The sequence below is a fragment of the Eptesicus fuscus genome, chromosome 13 (assembly GCF_027574615.1).
Source record: "Eptesicus fuscus isolate TK198812 chromosome 13, DD_ASM_mEF_20220401, whole genome shotgun sequence".
Classification (NCBI taxonomy): domain Eukaryota; kingdom Metazoa; phylum Chordata; class Mammalia; order Chiroptera; family Vespertilionidae; genus Eptesicus; species Eptesicus fuscus.
This window is the reverse complement of record NC_072485.1, coordinates 44962304-44980404: the sequence shown is the minus strand read 5'-3', so window position 1 is coordinate 44980404 and position 18101 is coordinate 44962304. Positions and strand designations below refer to the sequence as shown.

Sequence of the window (18101 nt, the reverse complement as noted above, 5' to 3'; positions counted from 1 at the left end):
AAGTGTATATAGAAACATACAACACATGCAGTAGTGAGGTCATACTACCAGGAATAGTTACCAAAGCTGTGCTAAATTACTTTGACTATGGATTCTGTGGCACATGACCTATACAAGTATCTGAAATAGTATTGTTCAGGATATTTCAGGTTAATGGGTCTTACCCAAACAGTAAAAATAGCATTTATTGAGCACTTACAATGTGCCAGGTTCATAGTTTACATATATTAAATCATTTCATCCTTAGCCCCACTTTATAGATGAGAAAACTGAAGCAGAGACAGGTTAAGTAACTTTCCAAAAGCCACACAGCTCGAAAATGGCAGAGTCTGGACCCAGGCCAGGCAGTCTGGTTCCAGAGTCCACAAGCTTAGTCACCATACCATACTGCCCTATCCAGTGGTTTGTTGTTCAAAATAAAAAGTAAATGAGAGCAAACCCTGTAATATAAGAGACTTTGTAAGAACTCAAATATAAGGTTACTCCCTCTTTCCTGAGGGATGATTTTGGAAAAACAAAAAAGGGAAAACCTCACCCTATATTCAAGTTTATACGGTATTTGCAGATGACTTCCAAATATTTATGTCCATCTCAGACCGCTCTTCTAAGCTGCAGACCTGCCTACCCAACAGGCACTTCAAAGTCAGCAGTCCACATGGAAAGTCCTCATCCTTCTGTATCATCTCCCTACAAGCTCCTCCTCCTCCTCCCTTTGTCTAGCACAGTGAATGTCACCACCATCCATCCACCCAGTTGCCCAAGCCAGAAACCAAGGACTCCAGCCTCTCGTTCAAAATCGCATTCCCTTCTCCTTTAACTGAAACTTTGTGCTCTCTCTCCCCAGAAGTTCCTGTTCCCTTGGAATAAGTCTCAAGTCCAGAATACCTTTGGACTCACCTACTCTCAGGCATAAGGACAGAAGGGGAGGAGCCAAAACTCTTTGAGTTCTTCAATACTCTCTACCTCTGTTTTATCTCGCTTCTCCCCATTTTCTCCACCAAGTTGTCACCTCAAGCTCCTTCCCACCTCCCTGCCCAGTTACCATCTCACTTTCCTTTTTCTGGGGCTTACTGTGAGTTAGACCACCATCCCCAAATCTCTTTGTTGCAATACCCTCCAATCTCTAGCCTCAAATTTGGTAAGAAAGTTAGGGAAAGAGAACTGAGCAATGAAGAGGAAAAGGGGATAAAGATAAATGGGATAAACAGAAGTGACTAGGAGAGGGAAAGGAGAGATTAAGGAGGGAAAAGGTGGGAAAGAGGAGGACAGGGACAGGAGGAATGGCAGAAGGGAATGGGGAGATGGCAGGAGGAAAAGCGGGTGATGAGGAAGAGACGGGGAGAAAGGGACCGGGAGAAAGATGAAGAGAAGAGATGGGGGAAATGGGGTGGGGAGCTAGGGAAGGGAGCGGGGCATAGGAGAAGAGCTGGGGAGAGAGGACCGAGGAGAAGGGATGGGGAGAAGAAGCGGATGGGGGAGAACGAAGGGAGAACGGAGAGAAAAGAATTGCGAGGGAGAAGGGTTGGGCGAGAGAGAGAACAGGACAGTGAGGGAGAAGAGGGGACGAAGGGGGAGTGGGGGGCGGGAGAGAAGATGGAAGGGGAGGACGAGGAGAAGGGGGCGAGGAGAGAGGACGTAGAGAACGGGATGGGAGGAGGGGACGGGGCGCAGTGACCTGGAGAAGGGAAGGGAACTGGGAGGGCGCAGAGCAGGGGCCGGATCCGGCGCCCGGGACAGGGGCCGGGAAGTCGAGGGGCGGAGGAGGCCGGGCGGGTGCTGGGGGGGCCGCCTCGCGGGGCGCGGGTGGGAGCGGGGGCGGGGGCTCCGCGGGCCGAGGGGCGGGGGCTCGGGTTACCGCGCGGAGGGCGGGGGAGGGGAGGGGAGGGGGCGCGGGGCCGCGGCGGCGAAGCTCGCATCCTCCGCGGGGCGGCTGTGGAGGAGGCGGCGCCCCTGCGGTGGTGGTGACGGCGGCGGACGGACACACCGACGGCCAGGGGCGCGAGGACCGACGGCGGTCTTCCCGGAGCTCATCGCGAGCCCGGAGACAACAGCGACGGACGATGCGCAGCCCCAGGCCCCGGGCGGGCGGGCGCTGCCCGGGGGGCTGACCGCGGCCGGACGGCACCCCTGGACCGGGCGAGAGAGCCCGCGCCGCGCGGAGGTCAGTGCCCGCCGCCGTCTGGCCCTTTCGGCCGCAGTCGCCAGGCCCGGCCGGCCTCTCCGGGGCGGCGGCAGCGGCGGTGCAGCCGGGGGCTTTGTTCTGAGCCGGAGACAATGGGGGAGGGGGGGCCTGGGCCTGCGGGACGAGGGGGAGCGTGAACGTGTGCGCGGGGGCAGGGCCTGGGGGGGTGTCTTTGTGTGCGTGTGTCCTCGAGTCAGGGTGTGTGTTGGAGTGAGAGTGCCGGGGGTGCGGGGTGCGGGCAGGGTGCGTGTGTTCTGCTCCGAGTGTGAGTGCATGGGTTGTGTGAGTGCGTGTCACTAGGAGGTTGTGTGCCTGTGTGTCTGCTGGCTGCGTGTGTATGTGCGTGTCACTCCGAGGGTGTGTGGGTTAGAATGAGTGTGTGTCATGGTGAGTGAGTTCCTGTGAGGGAGCGTGTGTGTGTATGTGAGTGTGCGTGTGTGTGTGTGTGTGTGTTGTGTGTATTGCTGCCTCTGTGGGAGCCATGTGTCAGAATGTGGAGGATTGTGTGTGTGTGTGACAGAGACAAACTGAGACAGAGACAAAGAAACTGAGGGGGAAGAAGTAAAGAGAAGCAGAGGAGAGAGAGGCAAAGCCTCAAGAGGAGGCTGGTCACCTCAGGTGGATGTCCCGAGTTTGTGTCCAGGACACCTGGATCAGGGGTCCTGCACCGGGGACAGAGGGAGGTCACCACAGGCCTGGTTCCACGTGGAGGGGGTGGGGAGAGGGAGATCTGGAAGCACAATGAACTCAGTGTGGCGTGGGCTGGGCCCGCAGCCATGGGGTTATAGGCCAGAAAAATATTGTTGCTTATGTCAACTCCTCAAATACCCACAGGGGACACAGCCATAGCCCTACTCAACCCACAGGGGACCCAGTCCCAGGCAACACACATATTTAGAAGAAATGCCTTCAAAGCCATCACACACACCCAGAAAGCACTGTCAGAGCCAACACACACCTACGGAAGATGCTGTCAGGACAACACACACTTACGGTTGGAATGATACAGCCAACACATTCCCACAAGATCACTGTCAAGACCAACACATACTGTGGGGGGCACTGTCACAGCAATACATATCTACTGGAACCATTGTCACAGTCAGCCCACCATCTAGGTTATCCTTCATCAGAGCTGCATACAAAACAGGTATCCCAGACCCTGACACTAACAGGGAGCTGTATTGCAATCAGTCACCCTTACCACACACCCACATAGGAGACACACTTCTAGGTGACATGCACACAACACACCACAGAGTGAGCTGTCCCAGCTGCTAAATAAACTCCCATTAACTTAGGATGCTCACACCATGCTTCCTCATCTATAGACTGCCAGGCTTACCCTCTTCAGGCCTGAAAATTTGAGGGCCTGGATCAGTCTTCCCCCTGCCCTATATCCTGCCGTAGTTCTAAGTGTCCCTCCAAAACTTCAGCCTCACAGTTTCTTAGCTCCTGTTACCTTCTTCTCCCTTCCCAGAACTACTCTATAGAACTGGTCCATCTCTAAAATTCTAAACTTCTGCATTCCACTCTCCGCCCAAAACCTCCTGTGTCCTTCCAGCTCTCAAATGCCCTCACTTCCATTATACTTATTCTTCAACTCGTAATGATCTTTTGCCCTTGACTTCTTTGCTTTCTCCTAATCTGCCCCATGCTGGCTTTGTGCTCTTCTTCCAATTTATACTGTACATGTAGGACCCTCCCTTCAACCACTCCTTGGTGACTCTTGGTTACATTGTCCTTGAGCCCACCCATCCCACAAAATCTTAAACCTAGCTGGAATGAACTTTCAACTACACTCAGTGATGATTCTATAAATACATGGCTTCTATAAATTCCACCCTCAACTAAGCCCTCCATAAATAAATAAATAGATTATTTTTTTTTTACATTTTTGTCACACCCCTTAACCTCATATCCTCGCCCATTGTTTTCAGCAGATTCATTAGTCATTTGCTGGCTCATTCATTTAGCAAAAACATGTTAAGCACTTACTCTGTGCCAGGCAGTGTGGTAGGTGCTAGCATGACAAGGATGAACCAAACCGACATGGTCCCTACCTTTATGAGGCTTACAGGCCATGGAGTGAGTGCTATAACACGGCTGCACGTAGCCAGTGTAGTGAGGTCAGAAGAGGCTCTCTGGAGGAAGTGACATTTAAGCTTCAGTTTGATGGATAAACAGGGAGTCAACCAAACAAAGGCGAGGTGGGAGAGGTGGAGGTGAGGTGGATGGGGGAGAATATTCCAAGCCAAGGAGCAGCATGAGAAAGCCCACGTGAAGAAAGTGATATGTGTTGAGGTATAAAGCAATCCGGTGCGCCTGGCACGAATAGCACTGTGTCAGGAGAGGTGAGAGTCGGGGAGAGAGAGGGGTCGATGGGGGGTTAGTTCTATCATGCGTTCTTATAGTTCATGTGAAAAATATGTATCTAACCCAAGAATAACGGAACACCACCAAATCAGTTAAAGTTGTGGTGTGCTATGACCAGATCTGTTTTAGAAATACCACTCTGACAGCAGTGTGGAGACTGGAGGGAAGAGTCTGGAAAGGGGTCTGGTTGGCTGCTGCAGGAACCCAGGAGGGGATCTCGCTGACCTGAACTGGAGCAGTGGCAGTACCGAGGGAGGAAGTACGTGGTTTCAGGAGCTCTTCAGGCAGTGAGGTCAGCAGGGCTCAGGGATAGAATGGATGTGAAGAGCGAGGAGGAGGTAGGAGCACCTAACCTGGTCTACTTGAACACTGAGAAAACGGAGGCCATCCCGTTTAAATTCCTCAAATTTCTGCCTCCTCCCTCAAATTTTATCTGCCTCCTCCTCAACCTCTTCTGCTGTCCTGTAAGAATGAGGAGGCAGCTCTTCTATTTCAGACCTGTCCTCCACCGGTGTTGTGGGTCCCATCTCCTCCACCTCCACAGGGACATGACTCAAGTAATTATTCCGCGTCTTGCCCAGGTCTCCAGTTTCTCTCCATATATCCATTTATCCGTTGAGCGTGTGAATAGCCTCCAGTCTCTCCTACCTGCCTTAACCCTGTAATATCCAATTAGCCAAGAAACTCGCTTTGCTTCACTACCACCTTTTGTGAGTGTCTTCTGCACAGAGCTGCTCCCACTTCTTCATTCCCATTTACTTCTGCCCTTCCCATGTAACTGCTCGCCCTAAGAGCAAGTGGCCTCTCACCTGCCAGATCTAAGGACTCTTTTCAAAAGTCCTTAACTGCTTGACCTCTTGATGACCATTTTCTTCTATTTGAATCATTTTTGTCAGATGGCTTCTGAGTCGTTATTTTATTCTATCAACATTTAATGAGCTCTCGTGTGCCAATCACACTGCTAGGTAATGGGAATACTATGATGGAAGATACTATTCCTAACCTCAAAAAGTTTAGACCTCAATAGGAGAAACAGGCAAACAAACAAATGATTACTGGTATAGTATGGTGGGAATACTAGTATGTGCATCGCTCTTCTGGCTGTTCCTTCTCAGTCTGCTTTAGGGGGTCTGTTGGGTGGCCCGTAAATGTTACTGTTCCTTAGGGTTCTGGCTTGGACCTTCTTATCACTTTACTATATACACTCCTCTGGGTGACCCATCTCATTCATTTCCAGGGCTTTAATTATCATTTATTTAAGCTGATGGCTCCCAAATATCTACCTCTTTCAGACCTCTCTTCTGACTTCCAGACCTTTTTTATCTGCTTCCTACCTGATCTTTACTATATAGCTCACAAGCCCTTTATAATGTCCAAACCTGAACTCATCATTCCTTCCTCCCCAAGCCATCCCCACTCAGTTATCAAGCTACAAACCCAGAAATTAACGGCAGCCACTCCCTTCTCCACATGTCTCATAACCCAGAAAGTCATTGGAACCTGCTGAGAGATCCAAATCTGTTGGGCCAGGTGCCTGATGGGGTTCGTGGAGGGTGTGAACAATGAGGAAGCTGTGACCTGACATCAGGCCACAAGGCATTACATACAGTGCCTTGCCATTCTCTGCACTCCACCAGGCCCCCTTCCCTGGAGGTGCCATAGGCAGCTCCTTCCTCTAAAGCCCCCTTCACATACATCCACTCCACACCCTCCAGCTCCTGGCACCCTAGCCCCTTCTCCTCCTCATATCAATTCCCAGATACTTGTGCTCTTGCCTCTTCCCTCTCCTGCCTATCAGCGGTAATGGGAGCAAGCCTGGACTCCCTAGTGCCTTGGTACCTGCAAAGCAAAAGTCCCTCCCAGGGGTTTGTGCTGTTGGATCCCTTCTTTTTCCTGGCTTCCCCCTGCCTGCCCCTTCCTTCACCTCCAGTGTCAGTATTTCCTGGGTAACCCTCTGACGTCCAGGCATTTTCAATCAATGCCACATGGGAAGGTCTTCTCAGTTCTTGTGTCCCCTGGTTGAGAGGGTACTTCCTTCAAGAAGTTCACCTGGAACCCCCAGGCCTGAGTCAGGATGCCCCACTGTGTTCTGCTTAGCATACTAGAATCTCTTTATTTATGTTTCTCTCTCTAAGCTACTCAAAGAAAGGAGCTGTTGTCTTTCAGGGCCTAGAATTCCCATAAGGTTGGTGAGGAAGGAGGAGGGGAGGGAGGAAAGGGGGGAGCAGGGGTACACATCGGACCTTCCAGCCACGCCATTTCCACGTGATTGACCCTAGCTTCTCTGAAGTCCCGTTTCCTCAGGTGAAAACGGAGGTAACATTAAGAGAGTGGCTTTGAGGATTCAGAAAGAAAACAGCTATTAAGTGCTCAACTTTAACTTAGTTAATTTTGTGTCCAACGTCTCAGTCCCTCTGCTGTGCTCACCTGCCTCTCAACCTCCTTCCTCCCACTTCCCCAAACTTGTTCTTTCCTCTCGACATCTCTGGGTTGCTACATCTTCAACTTCTCTGCTAGCTCCAGCCGCATTGGCCTCCTCTGCAGGCTGGACTCCGCTGGTCAGGGTCAGAACTTAGGACCAGGCCCTTGCTGCCCATCACCACCACCCCTAGATCCCTCACCATTTCCAGGTCTCCCTACCTGTGGACACCACAACGGCAGCAGGGACTCGATCTCTCCAAGTCCCTGCTATTTCCCTACTGCTTAATATGGTGTTTGGCAGATGGTAGGTCTTCAGTAGATATTTGTTGAATAAATCTACTGATGAATCATTTCTCAAGCATGCCCTGGGCCTGCCTCTCCCTGCTTTTTTTTTTTCTTCTTCTCTGTCTTCTGTAGTCCTCCAAGCATCCTCTAGTCCCATCCCCTATGTCACCACCTGACTCCATGCCCACCTGGATTGGCAACTACCTCATCAATGATTTTCTCTCCTAAAACAGAACTTTGCTCATTCTCCCCTGTTCTGCCGCCTGGCCGTGACCTCTTTTCAGGTATTGCCAAGCCCTCCGGCAGAGAAGCAGTAGTTTTGGAGTCCATCAGGGCTGTGTTCCAGCTGTCTCTCTGCTACTTGCTCTGAGCCTCAGTTTCCTCATCTGTGGGATAGCACTTACTAGTATCCCAGGGTTATTTGTGTGTCTAGAACACAATAGCAGCTGATATTTATCAAGGCTTCTCTGTATGCCAGACACTGCTAAATTTTTGTAGCATTCGTTCATTTAACTCTGTACAATGATAAAGTAGGCCCTTTAATCCCCATTTTACAGAAGAAGAAACTAAGAGTTAGAAAGGTTAAACAACTTTCCCAGGGTTACACTGTAAGTGATAGAGTCAGAATTGGAACTCAAGTCTGTCTGACAACAACTCATCTTCTTCTTCTTTTTAATCCTTACCCAAGGATATGTTTATTGGGTTTAGAACGGAGGAAGAGAGAGGGAAACATCGATCGGTTGCTTCCCATACACACCCTGACCGGGGATCTAACCCACAACCATTTTTTTGGTGTACAGGATGACACTCTAACCAACTGAGCTACCCGGCCAGGGCGCCCATCTTCTTAACCACTGCAATACTCGTTCATGCTTGCCTACTTATAAGACATTTACTGCATGCCAGACACTGTTCATACTGCGAACATAGTGCAGTAAGTATTAGTATTGTCCTTATTTTATACATGAGGAAATGGAAGCACTGAGAAATTAAGTGGCTTGCCCCAGGTCACACAGCTAGTTAGTGTGAAGCTGGGCAAAAATCTAGTTGGTTTGGTCCCAGATTCCACATCTTCACCACTATCCTGTCCTGCTTCACTGTGATATATTGCCTTCCTATTCTGGGAGTTCAATAAGTGTGCATTGATGAATGAATCTATGCTGACATCTTTTCTATGGCTCCTTATTCATCAATTCATTCTCTCTCATTTCCCACTGCAGCAGGGTTGCGCCCTTATGGCTCTCCTTACTGTTCTCCCCAAGGTCGCTAGTGAACTCCTCATTGCTAAAGTCAGCAGCCACTTCTCAGCCCTCATCTTCCTTAACTCTCAGCAGCATTGGGTGCTGTTGATCTTTGCCTCTTTGTTGAAATGTTTCCTCCCTCTGTGATACTGTCTCCTTCTCCAAGAAGAATAAAGTCTCCTCAGTCTGCACTTTAAATGTGACTGCTCCCCAGGATTCTGTCCTAGACTCTCTTCCCACTCTATTTGTCCTGATGGTCCCCACACCCATGGCTTCCCGTTACTCCTTGATTTGTCCAAGTCCAGACCTCTCTCCTAGGCTCCAATCCAGCTGTGCCTGGAACAATTCCAGATGGGGATCCCAACAAGCCCCCGCCCCAAAATGGCTTCTCCTCTGTGGTACCCTAATGGCACCACTTTAGTTACCAGGCCAGAAGCCTGGGCGTCGGTCTGGAGCCCTTCTATTCCCTCTTCCTTCCTGAAGAGTCAGTGGCCAAGTCTTGTCAGCTTCAGTTCCTTGCATCTTACTTCTCTGTGTCCTTAACCCACTGCGCCTGCCCTGGGCTGTTACAGACACCTCATACCTGTCTCCCCCCTGTAAGTTCTTTTCTTCAGGTCTCCCTTAGGTTACTAGGGACTCTCTCCCCTCAACTCTCTTGTAATTTCTTCCTCTCTCCATCTTCCCCTTCTCCCTGACTCCCAAGCAGTGTGGAGTGCATAATGCTGGTTTCAAATTGAGGCTGTGTTAACTCGGGGAAATTGTTTCACTCGGAGCTTCAGTTTCTTCAATGGAAGGCGGGACACCTTCCTCACAGGGTTGTTATGATGATTAAACAAGATACTGTCTGTGAATTGCCTGGCATAGGGCCCAGCACACCATAAAAGCTCAGAAAATAGACTTTCTTTCTGCTTCCTCTGCTCACATCCGTCCCAGCCTCTCCCTGAGGTGCCTTGTGGGAGCCAGCCCTCAGGAGAGCCAAGCTCCAGGTGCTGCCCTGGCCGCCGGTCACTGTCCCTTGGGAAGCCAGTTTGTCATCCTTTTCCTCCCTCTCTTTTCCTTATTCTCCTCTCTGCCCCCTACCCTTCCAGCTCTGCCTTCTGCCTCTATCTACCTCCCCATCCCATCTCTCCAGGCCCACTGTTCCTGTCTCCGACTTACCTCCCCTTTCTGCATTAACTCCACTCGCTTTCCTTGACCATGTACACTCACTCTCCCTCCATCTTGCTCCCTGTCATCCACCCACTAGAACTCTTTCCTCTCTCCCTTAGGCCTGGCCCTGTACCTCCACCTCCCTTTGCTCACCTAAGCCACCCTCTTGTTCCTCCACTTCTGTGCCACTCTCGCTTTAGTAGCTCTCCTCCTCACCCTGTTGTCTTTCTGGTCCCTGCCCCTCCCTGGCGCTGGGACAGGAAGTTGAGGGAGGAGGCCTGAGTGGTGCCAGCTCCCCCAGCCTGCTTCCCCTTCTGTACCTCGGGCCACTCCTCTACTTCCTCCTGGAGTATCCCCTTCCCTCATGGTCCCCCTATTCCTTCCCCAACCCACTTTTCCTTCCTCTCCCATGTACCCCTGCTCCCAGGCGCTATAGACACACAGGCGGCGGGGTGGGGGGAGGATTGACATCACATTGCAGGCCCCAATGAACAGTCTCGCCCCTCCCCCTCCTAATGAGAACCAGCTGTGGTTCCAGAGGCCCAGATGTGGGGGTAGAGGGGGAGAGCAGGATGGAGCCAGAGGACAGAGTAACAGGACGGGGACAGAGTGAGGGCATGCAGCAAGGCAGAACTGGGTGGGAGAAGAGGTGTGACAGATCTGGGGAAAGAAAAGATAGATCTGGGCGGGAGGCAGGACAGACAGATTGGGGAAAGACAAGGTGGATGGCTGATCTGGAGGAAGGGATGGGACAGACCTGGAGAGGGAGAGAGACAGGAACAGGGAGGAGGAGCAAGTCTTGGGGAAGAGGCAGTGAGAAACACTGGACAGATGGGGGAGATGGTGCTGAGAAGAGAGTTGGAGAGAGGATGAGACAGTCTCGGGAGAGAGTCTGGAGTTCGAGTTTGGAACTGGAAGCCCTGGAGCAGGAAGTGGTGAGGCAGAGTCCAGACAGAGGCCCCAGGGACCTAGAGGTCACAGCTGCAGCCACAGAGCTGACCACGAGTGCCCCGGCAGCATGTGTGAGAGCATGCCTGCGTGTGGGTGGGTCTGCAAGTGTGCGCGCGCGTGCCTGTCTGTGTGAGACTGTGCATGTGTGAAGGTGGGTCTGTCTGTGCGTATGGGAAGGCAGTGCGTGGGAGTGTGCCTGTGCGTATACATGGGAGGGATGGGGTATCTGCTTCCCCATGTGAATGGGCCTGTCCATGTGAGGCCTATGAGAATGCACCTTTTTGTGTGTGTCTATATGTATGCCTGCATGTGAGTGTTTGGGGGTGGGGGAGTCCATGTGAATGAATTTGCACATCTGTGTGTGTGAAAACATGTTTCTCTGTATTTGTGAGGAGGGTATCTGTGTATGTGCCCTGGTTGTGTCTGTTGTAGCCTGTCCACGTGTGAATGAATGTGTGTTGAATGTGCTTGTCTGCAAGTAAGTTAGTGCATGTATGGACCTGTGGCTTCATGAGTATGTACCTTTGTGTGTCCACTGTAAGAGTGTATTGGGACAGTTGGCACTGGAAAGGGATCCAGGCTGGGTGATGAGGAGGGCCCTAGTGTCTACACAGTTTGGAAGAAGGGCATCTGCCTGAGTCTGAATCCCTCCTTTTCAAAGTCGATCTTTCACTTGAGCTTTTATCGCATACCTTTCATATATCCTTTCATTCAAAAAGTGTATTGATCATGTACTATGTGCCATGCTCTGTGCTATACACAAAGGTGAATAAGATACAATCCTGGCCTTCAAATAGCTGACATTCTGTCTCTGGGTGGGGAAGCAGAGAGTTATAACACAGTGTAATAAGTACATTGACCTTACTGTCCATTCTCTCCTCTCCCCACCAATCGTAACTGCTTTCTCTCTACTGACTGATTAAATGAATAGAAACAACTTTTAACCCTTATGTGTAACCCAGTCTCTAGGCTTGGGCCATCCCTGTACTTTCAGTCTCTCCCCTCTTTGAATCAGGCCGATGTTCACTCTGACCTCCTTGTTCTGAACTTCTCTGACCTGTTGTTCCTTAGGGCAGCTCCATGGGTTCCTCAGTCTTGAGCCCAGAGGAAAGGGATCTTAGTGCACATATAAGAACCCCAGAACTCTGAAGCTGGGATGAGGGAACCCATGAGAGAGCATATACCAAATGGGAGCTCCTTGCTTCCATTGCCTCTAATTGTCACAAAACCCAACAGAGTAGGTCTTACCAGAGCCATTTTAGAGATTAGGAAAATAACAGGGACCGGACTCAAATCCAACTCAAACGCTGGAGACCCTGCTCTTTTTATAGCCTCACAGATGGGAGAGGGTAGGGGCTGGGAGTGTAAGAGTGGGGCCAGAAACTCTCCTTCCTTAGCAAGACAGGAAGTCCTAGAGCAGAGCAAATCTGTATAGACCCAAGGACACACTTTTGTAGCCACAGGACTGACCATGATATCTCAAGGGCACAGGCTTACATGTGTTTGTCATCTTAGTTGGCATGTCCATGACTGTTTCTCTCTGAGTCAGTAGGTGAGTGTGGTGGTGTGCAATTCGGAGGCTCCAGCCATTCATTCAGCACTGATTGCCTGCTGACACTATACCTCTACTGAACGCTGGAGAATCAGAGACTAAATAGGACCATCAAGTGGCTGTCCTCAGGGAGCCTCCAGTTCTGAAGGGAGGCAGACATGTAAACAAATCAGGGCTGCTACGCAACTAACGTCAGTGTGCACCAAAAGCAGTGGGAGCCCAGTAGAGGGTCCAGCTGGCTCTGTAGGGGGTGATGGAGATGTAGAAGATTCCACAGAACACAAGACATTTGAATTGTATCTTGAAGTTTGAGTAGGAGATGGCCACTTGGAGAGGATTTATAGGGGATATCTCAGACCAAGAGAATACTTCGTACAAGGCAAAGAGTTGGGAAGGAACATGATAATGGTTTAGTGTTGGAATGCAGGGTATGGTGGGAAAAGGAAAGGGCGGGCACACTGGAGAGGTTGGCAGGACTCAGATCAGGAAGATATATGAAGGAGGTTGGACTTTATATTTTTGGCCAGAAATTCTATACCTAATGTCCATGAACCCTTGAAACTACAGACACAGTTTGCGAGTATGTGTATCTGAATTTTTCCCCCTGGAGAGGCAGTAGTTTCTGCTCTAAGTAATGGGGAACCAGTGGAATCCTTTTGTCAGGAGTGGTTTTTTGAGAGCTGTGTGGATACCTCTGGTCAGGTGGAGATGGATCAGATGGTCCAAGCCAGGAGGTTGGGGGACCAGTAAGGAGCAGAATTGAAAGGAGAGATGACAAAACAACTGGCACGGGGACAGCAGCAGTGGGAGAGAGGAAAGGGCACCCTTGAGACATGTCTAGTTGAGATGGTTAGGTTTGGATAACTAATTGGAAATATGACTAAAGAAAAGCAAGGAAGCCAGGAGAGCTTCCAGATTTCTGGCCTGGACACCTGGATGAGTGAGTGGTGGTGCTGTTCCCAGGAGAGGGACTGGAGGAAGAAAATCAGCTTGAGGTGAAGGCTGGGGATCCGCTGTGAAGGAAGTCCAGAATATGGCTGGACATGTATCTCCAGAGCTAGAATTGGAGATCAGAAAGTTATTAGCAAATAGGTGGTATATAACAAAATGATTGATATGCCCTAGCTGGTTTGGCTCAGTGAATAAAGAGTCGGCCTGCGGACTGAAGGGTCTCAGGTTTGATTCCGGTGGGTCGAGGGCACATGCCTGGGTTGCAGGCTCGATTCCCAGTGGCGGGGCATGCAGGAGGCAGCCAATCAATGATTTTTTCACATCATCGATGTTTCTAGCTCTCTCTCCCTCTCCCTCTCTGAAAGCAACAACAACAACAACAACAACAATATATATATATATATATATATATATATATATATATATATATATATATATACACTAATGATTGATACATTTGAATTGAAGGAATGGGAAAGGAGAGGGGGAGTGATGTGACCAGGATTGAGTCCTGAAAAGAACCAATTTTTTTAATCTTCACCCAAGAATATGCTTTTCATTGATTTGAGAAAGAAAGGGAGAGGGAGGGAGAGGGAGAGAGAGAGAGAGAGAGAGAGAGAGAGAGAGAGAGAGAGAGAGAGAAACATCTATCAGTTGTCTCCCATATGTGCCCCAACTGGGAATCGAATCCACAACCTAGGTATGTGTCCTGCACGGGACGACACTCCAACCAACTGAGCCTCCCACCCAACTAAAGAGCACCAGTTTTTTTTGGCCAGAGCTCCAGTGGTACAATCGGTTAGCGCGCGGTACTTATAAAGAGCACCAGTTTTTAGCCCAAACCAGTTTGGCTCGGTGGATAGAGCGTCGTCCTGCGGACTGAAGGGTCCCGGGTTCGATTCCGGTCGGGGGCATGTACATTGGTTGCGGGCACATCCCCGGTGGCAGGTGTGCAGGAGGCAGCTGGTTGATGTTTCTCTCTCATCGATGTTTCTGGCTTTCTATCCCTCTCCTTTCTCTCTGTAAAAAATCAATAAAATATATATTTAAAAAAAAAAAAAAGAGCACCAGTTTTTAAAGGATGGGTAGAGGAAGAACTTGCACAGGAGATGGAGGAGTGGACAGAGAATGGAAGGAAGAGGTGGGGTCACCATGTGAAGCCAAGACGAGTAGGCTCCAAGAAGCCAATGACCACTAATCCAGTGTTCCAGAAGGATTAAAAAAGTGCCCATTAGATGTAGGACATAGAAATGAGTGGAAGCTTAGTGAAAGCAACGTCATGGGAGAGGAAGCCTCACTTCATAGAGGGTGGAGGGTGTGAGAAGTGAGAAATTGGAATATATGAATCAACCTCTCACTTAGTCACTAAATGCCATCTTGAGGCCTTAGGTCTCCTCCTTCTTGAACTTCAACAGCATTTGAAACCCTGGCTCTCCTTAGCTTCAGAGTACCTCCCCTCTTTGGTTTTCTGTCTGTCTCTCTCTCTCTCTCTCTCTGACCAGTTAAAGATACCTTTGTCCAGCTCATGGTTCAGGCCAGAAATGTGCCCATCATACTTGACTTCTCCCACTGCCTCCTCCTTTGCCTTCAAACAGTCATCAAGCCCTGTCTATTCTACCTCATGCAGACCTAGCCACTTCTGCAGACCTTTCCACTACTGTCATTTTCATTGCTAACACTCATCCAAGTCACCATCAAAGCCATGCCAGCGCCTGGACTCCCACAAGTGTGTTACAAGGACTGTCCTAAGATAACCATCTTCACAACATGTCAGTCAGATCTTGGCACATCCCTTCTCAAAATACTTTTGTGGCTTCCGTTTGCTTTTAGGATAAAGTCAAACCCATCAATGTGGCTTATGAGTCCCTGCCCCATTTGGGAATCTGAGGGCATTCAGACCTGAACAATAGGAACAAAACAATCTGCCGAGAGCAGGGTCAGGTTGGGATGGGAAAGATGAGTGGGTCCTGAGGAGTCCTGAAGCAGAGGTTTCCTGGGTGTGAGGCAGCACAAAGCCTAAGCCCCAGTCTCCCTGAACTGTGATTCCTTCCCCCTCATGACCGTTTCCCTTCTGATTCTCTCCCAGGTCAGAGAGCCTGCACTGGAGCCAGTGCTCGAATTGGACCTGATCCAAAGCCTGAGATCAAGCTGGGCCCAGAGCCTGGCCTGGAGCCAGAGCCCAAGTCACATCTGGTCTTGCGCCTGTCATGCAGAAGGAGCTGGGCACTGTGCCTCCCTGCACTGGCATGCAGGGCCCCAGGCCCCTCCCCCTGCTCCCACTGCTGCTACTGCTGCTGGGGACCAGGGTGCCAGGAGCCTGGGGTCAGGCCGGGAGCTTGGACCTGCAGATTGATGAGGAGCAGCCAGCAGGCACGCTGATCGGGGACATCAGTGCAGGGCTTCCGGCAGGCACGGCAGCACCTCCCATGTACTTCATCTCTGCGCAGGAGGGCAGCGGCGTGGGCACAGACCTGGCCATCGATGAGCACAGTGGGGTGGTCCGTACAGCCCGTGTCTTAGACCGTGAGCGGCGGGATCGCTACCGCTTCACTGCAGTCACTCCTGACGGTGCCACCGTGGAAGTTACTGTACGAGTGGCTGACATCAATGACCATGCTCCAGCCTTCCCACAGGCTCGTGCTGCCCTGCAGATACCCGAGCACACAGCTCTTGGCACTCGCTACCCGCTGGAGCCGGCTCGTGATGCAGACGCTGGCCGCCTAGGAACCCAGGGCTATGCGTTGTCTGGTGATGGGGCTGGAGAGACCTTCCGGCTGGAGACACGTCCTGGTCCGGATGGGGCTCCCGTGCCTGAGCTGGTAATTACTGGGGACCTGGACCGAGAGAACCGCTCACACTATATGCTGCAACTGGAGGCCTATGACGGTGGTTCACCCCCTCGGAGGGCCCAGGCCCTGCTGGATGTGACACTGCTGGACATCAATGACCATGCCCCAGCCTTCAATCAGAGTCGCTATCACGCTGTGGTGTCTGAGAGCCTGGCTGCCGGCAGCCCAGTCTTGCAGGTGTATGCGTCTGATGCCGATGCCGATGCCAATGGGGCTGTGACGTATGAGATCAACCGGAGACAGAGCGAGGGCGATGGACCCTTCTCCATCGACGCGCACACGGGGCTGCTGCGGCTGGAGCGGCCATTGGACTTCGAGCAACGGCGGGTCCATGAATTGGTGGTGCAGGCACGGGACGGTGGGGCTCACCCTGAGCTGGGCTCGGCTTTTGTGACTGTGCACGTGCGAGATGCCAATGACAATCAGCCCTCCATGACTGTCATCTTCCTCAGTGCAGATGGCTCCCCCCGCGTGTCCGAGGCCGCCCCACCTGGCCAGCTTGTTGCTCGCATCTCTGTGTCAGACCCAGATGATGGTGATTTTGCCCACGTCAACGTGTCCCTGGAGGGTGGAGAGGGCCACTTTGCCTTAAGCACCCAGGACAGCGTCATCTACCTGGTGTGCGTGGCTCGGCAGCTGGATCGGGAGGAGCGGGATGCCTATAACTTGCGGGTTACGGCCACCGACTCAGGCTCACCCCCGCTGCGGGCTGAGGCCGCCTTTGTGTTGCATGTCACTGATGTCAATGACAACGTGCCTGCCTTTGACCGCCAGCTCTACCGACCTGAGCCCCTGCCTGAGGTTGCACTGCCTGGCAGCTTCGTGGTGCGGGTGATGGCCCGGGATCCTGACCAAGGCACCAACGGTCAGGTCACCTATAGCCTGGCCCCAGGCAGCCACACCCGCTGGTTCTCCATCGACCCCACCTCAGGCATCATCACCACGGCTGCCCCACTGGACTATGAGTTGGAACCCCAGCCACAGCTGATTGTGGTGGCCACGGATGGGGGCTTGCCCCCTCTCGCCTCCTCCGCCACAGTTAGCGTGGCCCTGCAAGATGTGAATGATAACGAGCCTCAGTTTCAGAAGACTTTCTACAACGCCTCACTGCCCGAGGGCACCCAGCCTGGAACCTGCTTCCTACAGGTACACAGTGGGATGCTGCTATGGGCAGGAGAGGATCAGAGGGCCACAGGGGAGCTCAGAGCAAGAACTAAGCCTTTCAGGTGCATCTGTTGATGGTCACTTATGCCAGAGGGTCTGGTTCTATCCTGCGAGCTCCAAAGTCTGTGCAGAGGGTAAGGGTTAGTGAAAAGATGAGAGAGCAGGGTGCAAGAGCTGGGTCAGGCAATCTTGGTAGTTGGAATTAAGATTGGGTCTAGAGAAAAAGTGTCTTGTGATGTCAAGAATTAACTTACCCACTATAAGTCCAGCACGGCTGAGCCCTGGGAACCAAGAAAGGTGACGGTCTTGGTGGAGAGACACACCAGTAACTAGTGCTGTAGCAGGCTGTATATGAGCTGCTGTGGAGACCCGGAGGACAAGCCTTTGAAGAATCAATGAGACTTTGTCAAATAGATAATACAGGGTTGTGAATAGGGGCTCCAGGCCTACAGAAAGAGCTGCAGAACACCGTGATGTGTTCAGGGGACTTCATTGTTTAGATGAAGTTGTGCTGATGAGAAAGCGTTGGAGAGAGATGAGACAAAATTGTAGACAGAAACAGATTATAAGCTTTGACTTTACCTTAAAAACCATAGGGAGCCATGGCCAGTGTGGGTCAATGGGATGGGTGTTGGCCTGTGTACCCAAAGGTTGTGGGTTCGGTTCCTAATCAGGGCACGTACCCGGGTTGCGGCTCATTCCCCAGTAGGGAGCATGCAGGAGGCAGCTGAATAATGTTTACTGGTACTCTCACATCGAGGTTTCTCTCCCTTCCTCTCTTTCTAAAAAAATCAATTAAAAATATATATTTTTAAAAACCATAGGGAGCCAATGAACGGCTCTAGGCAAATCTGACATGTCTTTTGGAAAGATTGCTTTGGCTGCACCATGGAGTATGGGTGCCAGAGGGGAGACTGGAGGTAGGGAGGTCTCTCAGGAGACTAATGCTTGAAGTCTTTATGTCTCAGAAGTCCACCAGA

General features: G+C 51.2%; 1 protein-coding gene across 1 annotated transcript in view; it reads left to right on the top strand.

Annotated features, from left to right (window-relative positions):
- Positions 1-2085: 2085 nt before the first annotated feature.
- DCHS1 (dachsous cadherin-related 1) overlaps positions 2086-18101 on the top strand; it is a 33324-nt gene continuing 17308 nt past the window's right edge. Inside the window, exons 1-2 of the mRNA XM_008159834.2 lie at positions 2086-2161; positions 15195-17103. Coding sequence (XP_008158056.2) covers positions 15316-17103 — 1788 coding nt within the window. The 5' untranslated portion in view covers positions 2086-2161; positions 15195-15315. The remainder of the gene's footprint in view (positions 2162-15194; positions 17104-18101) is intronic.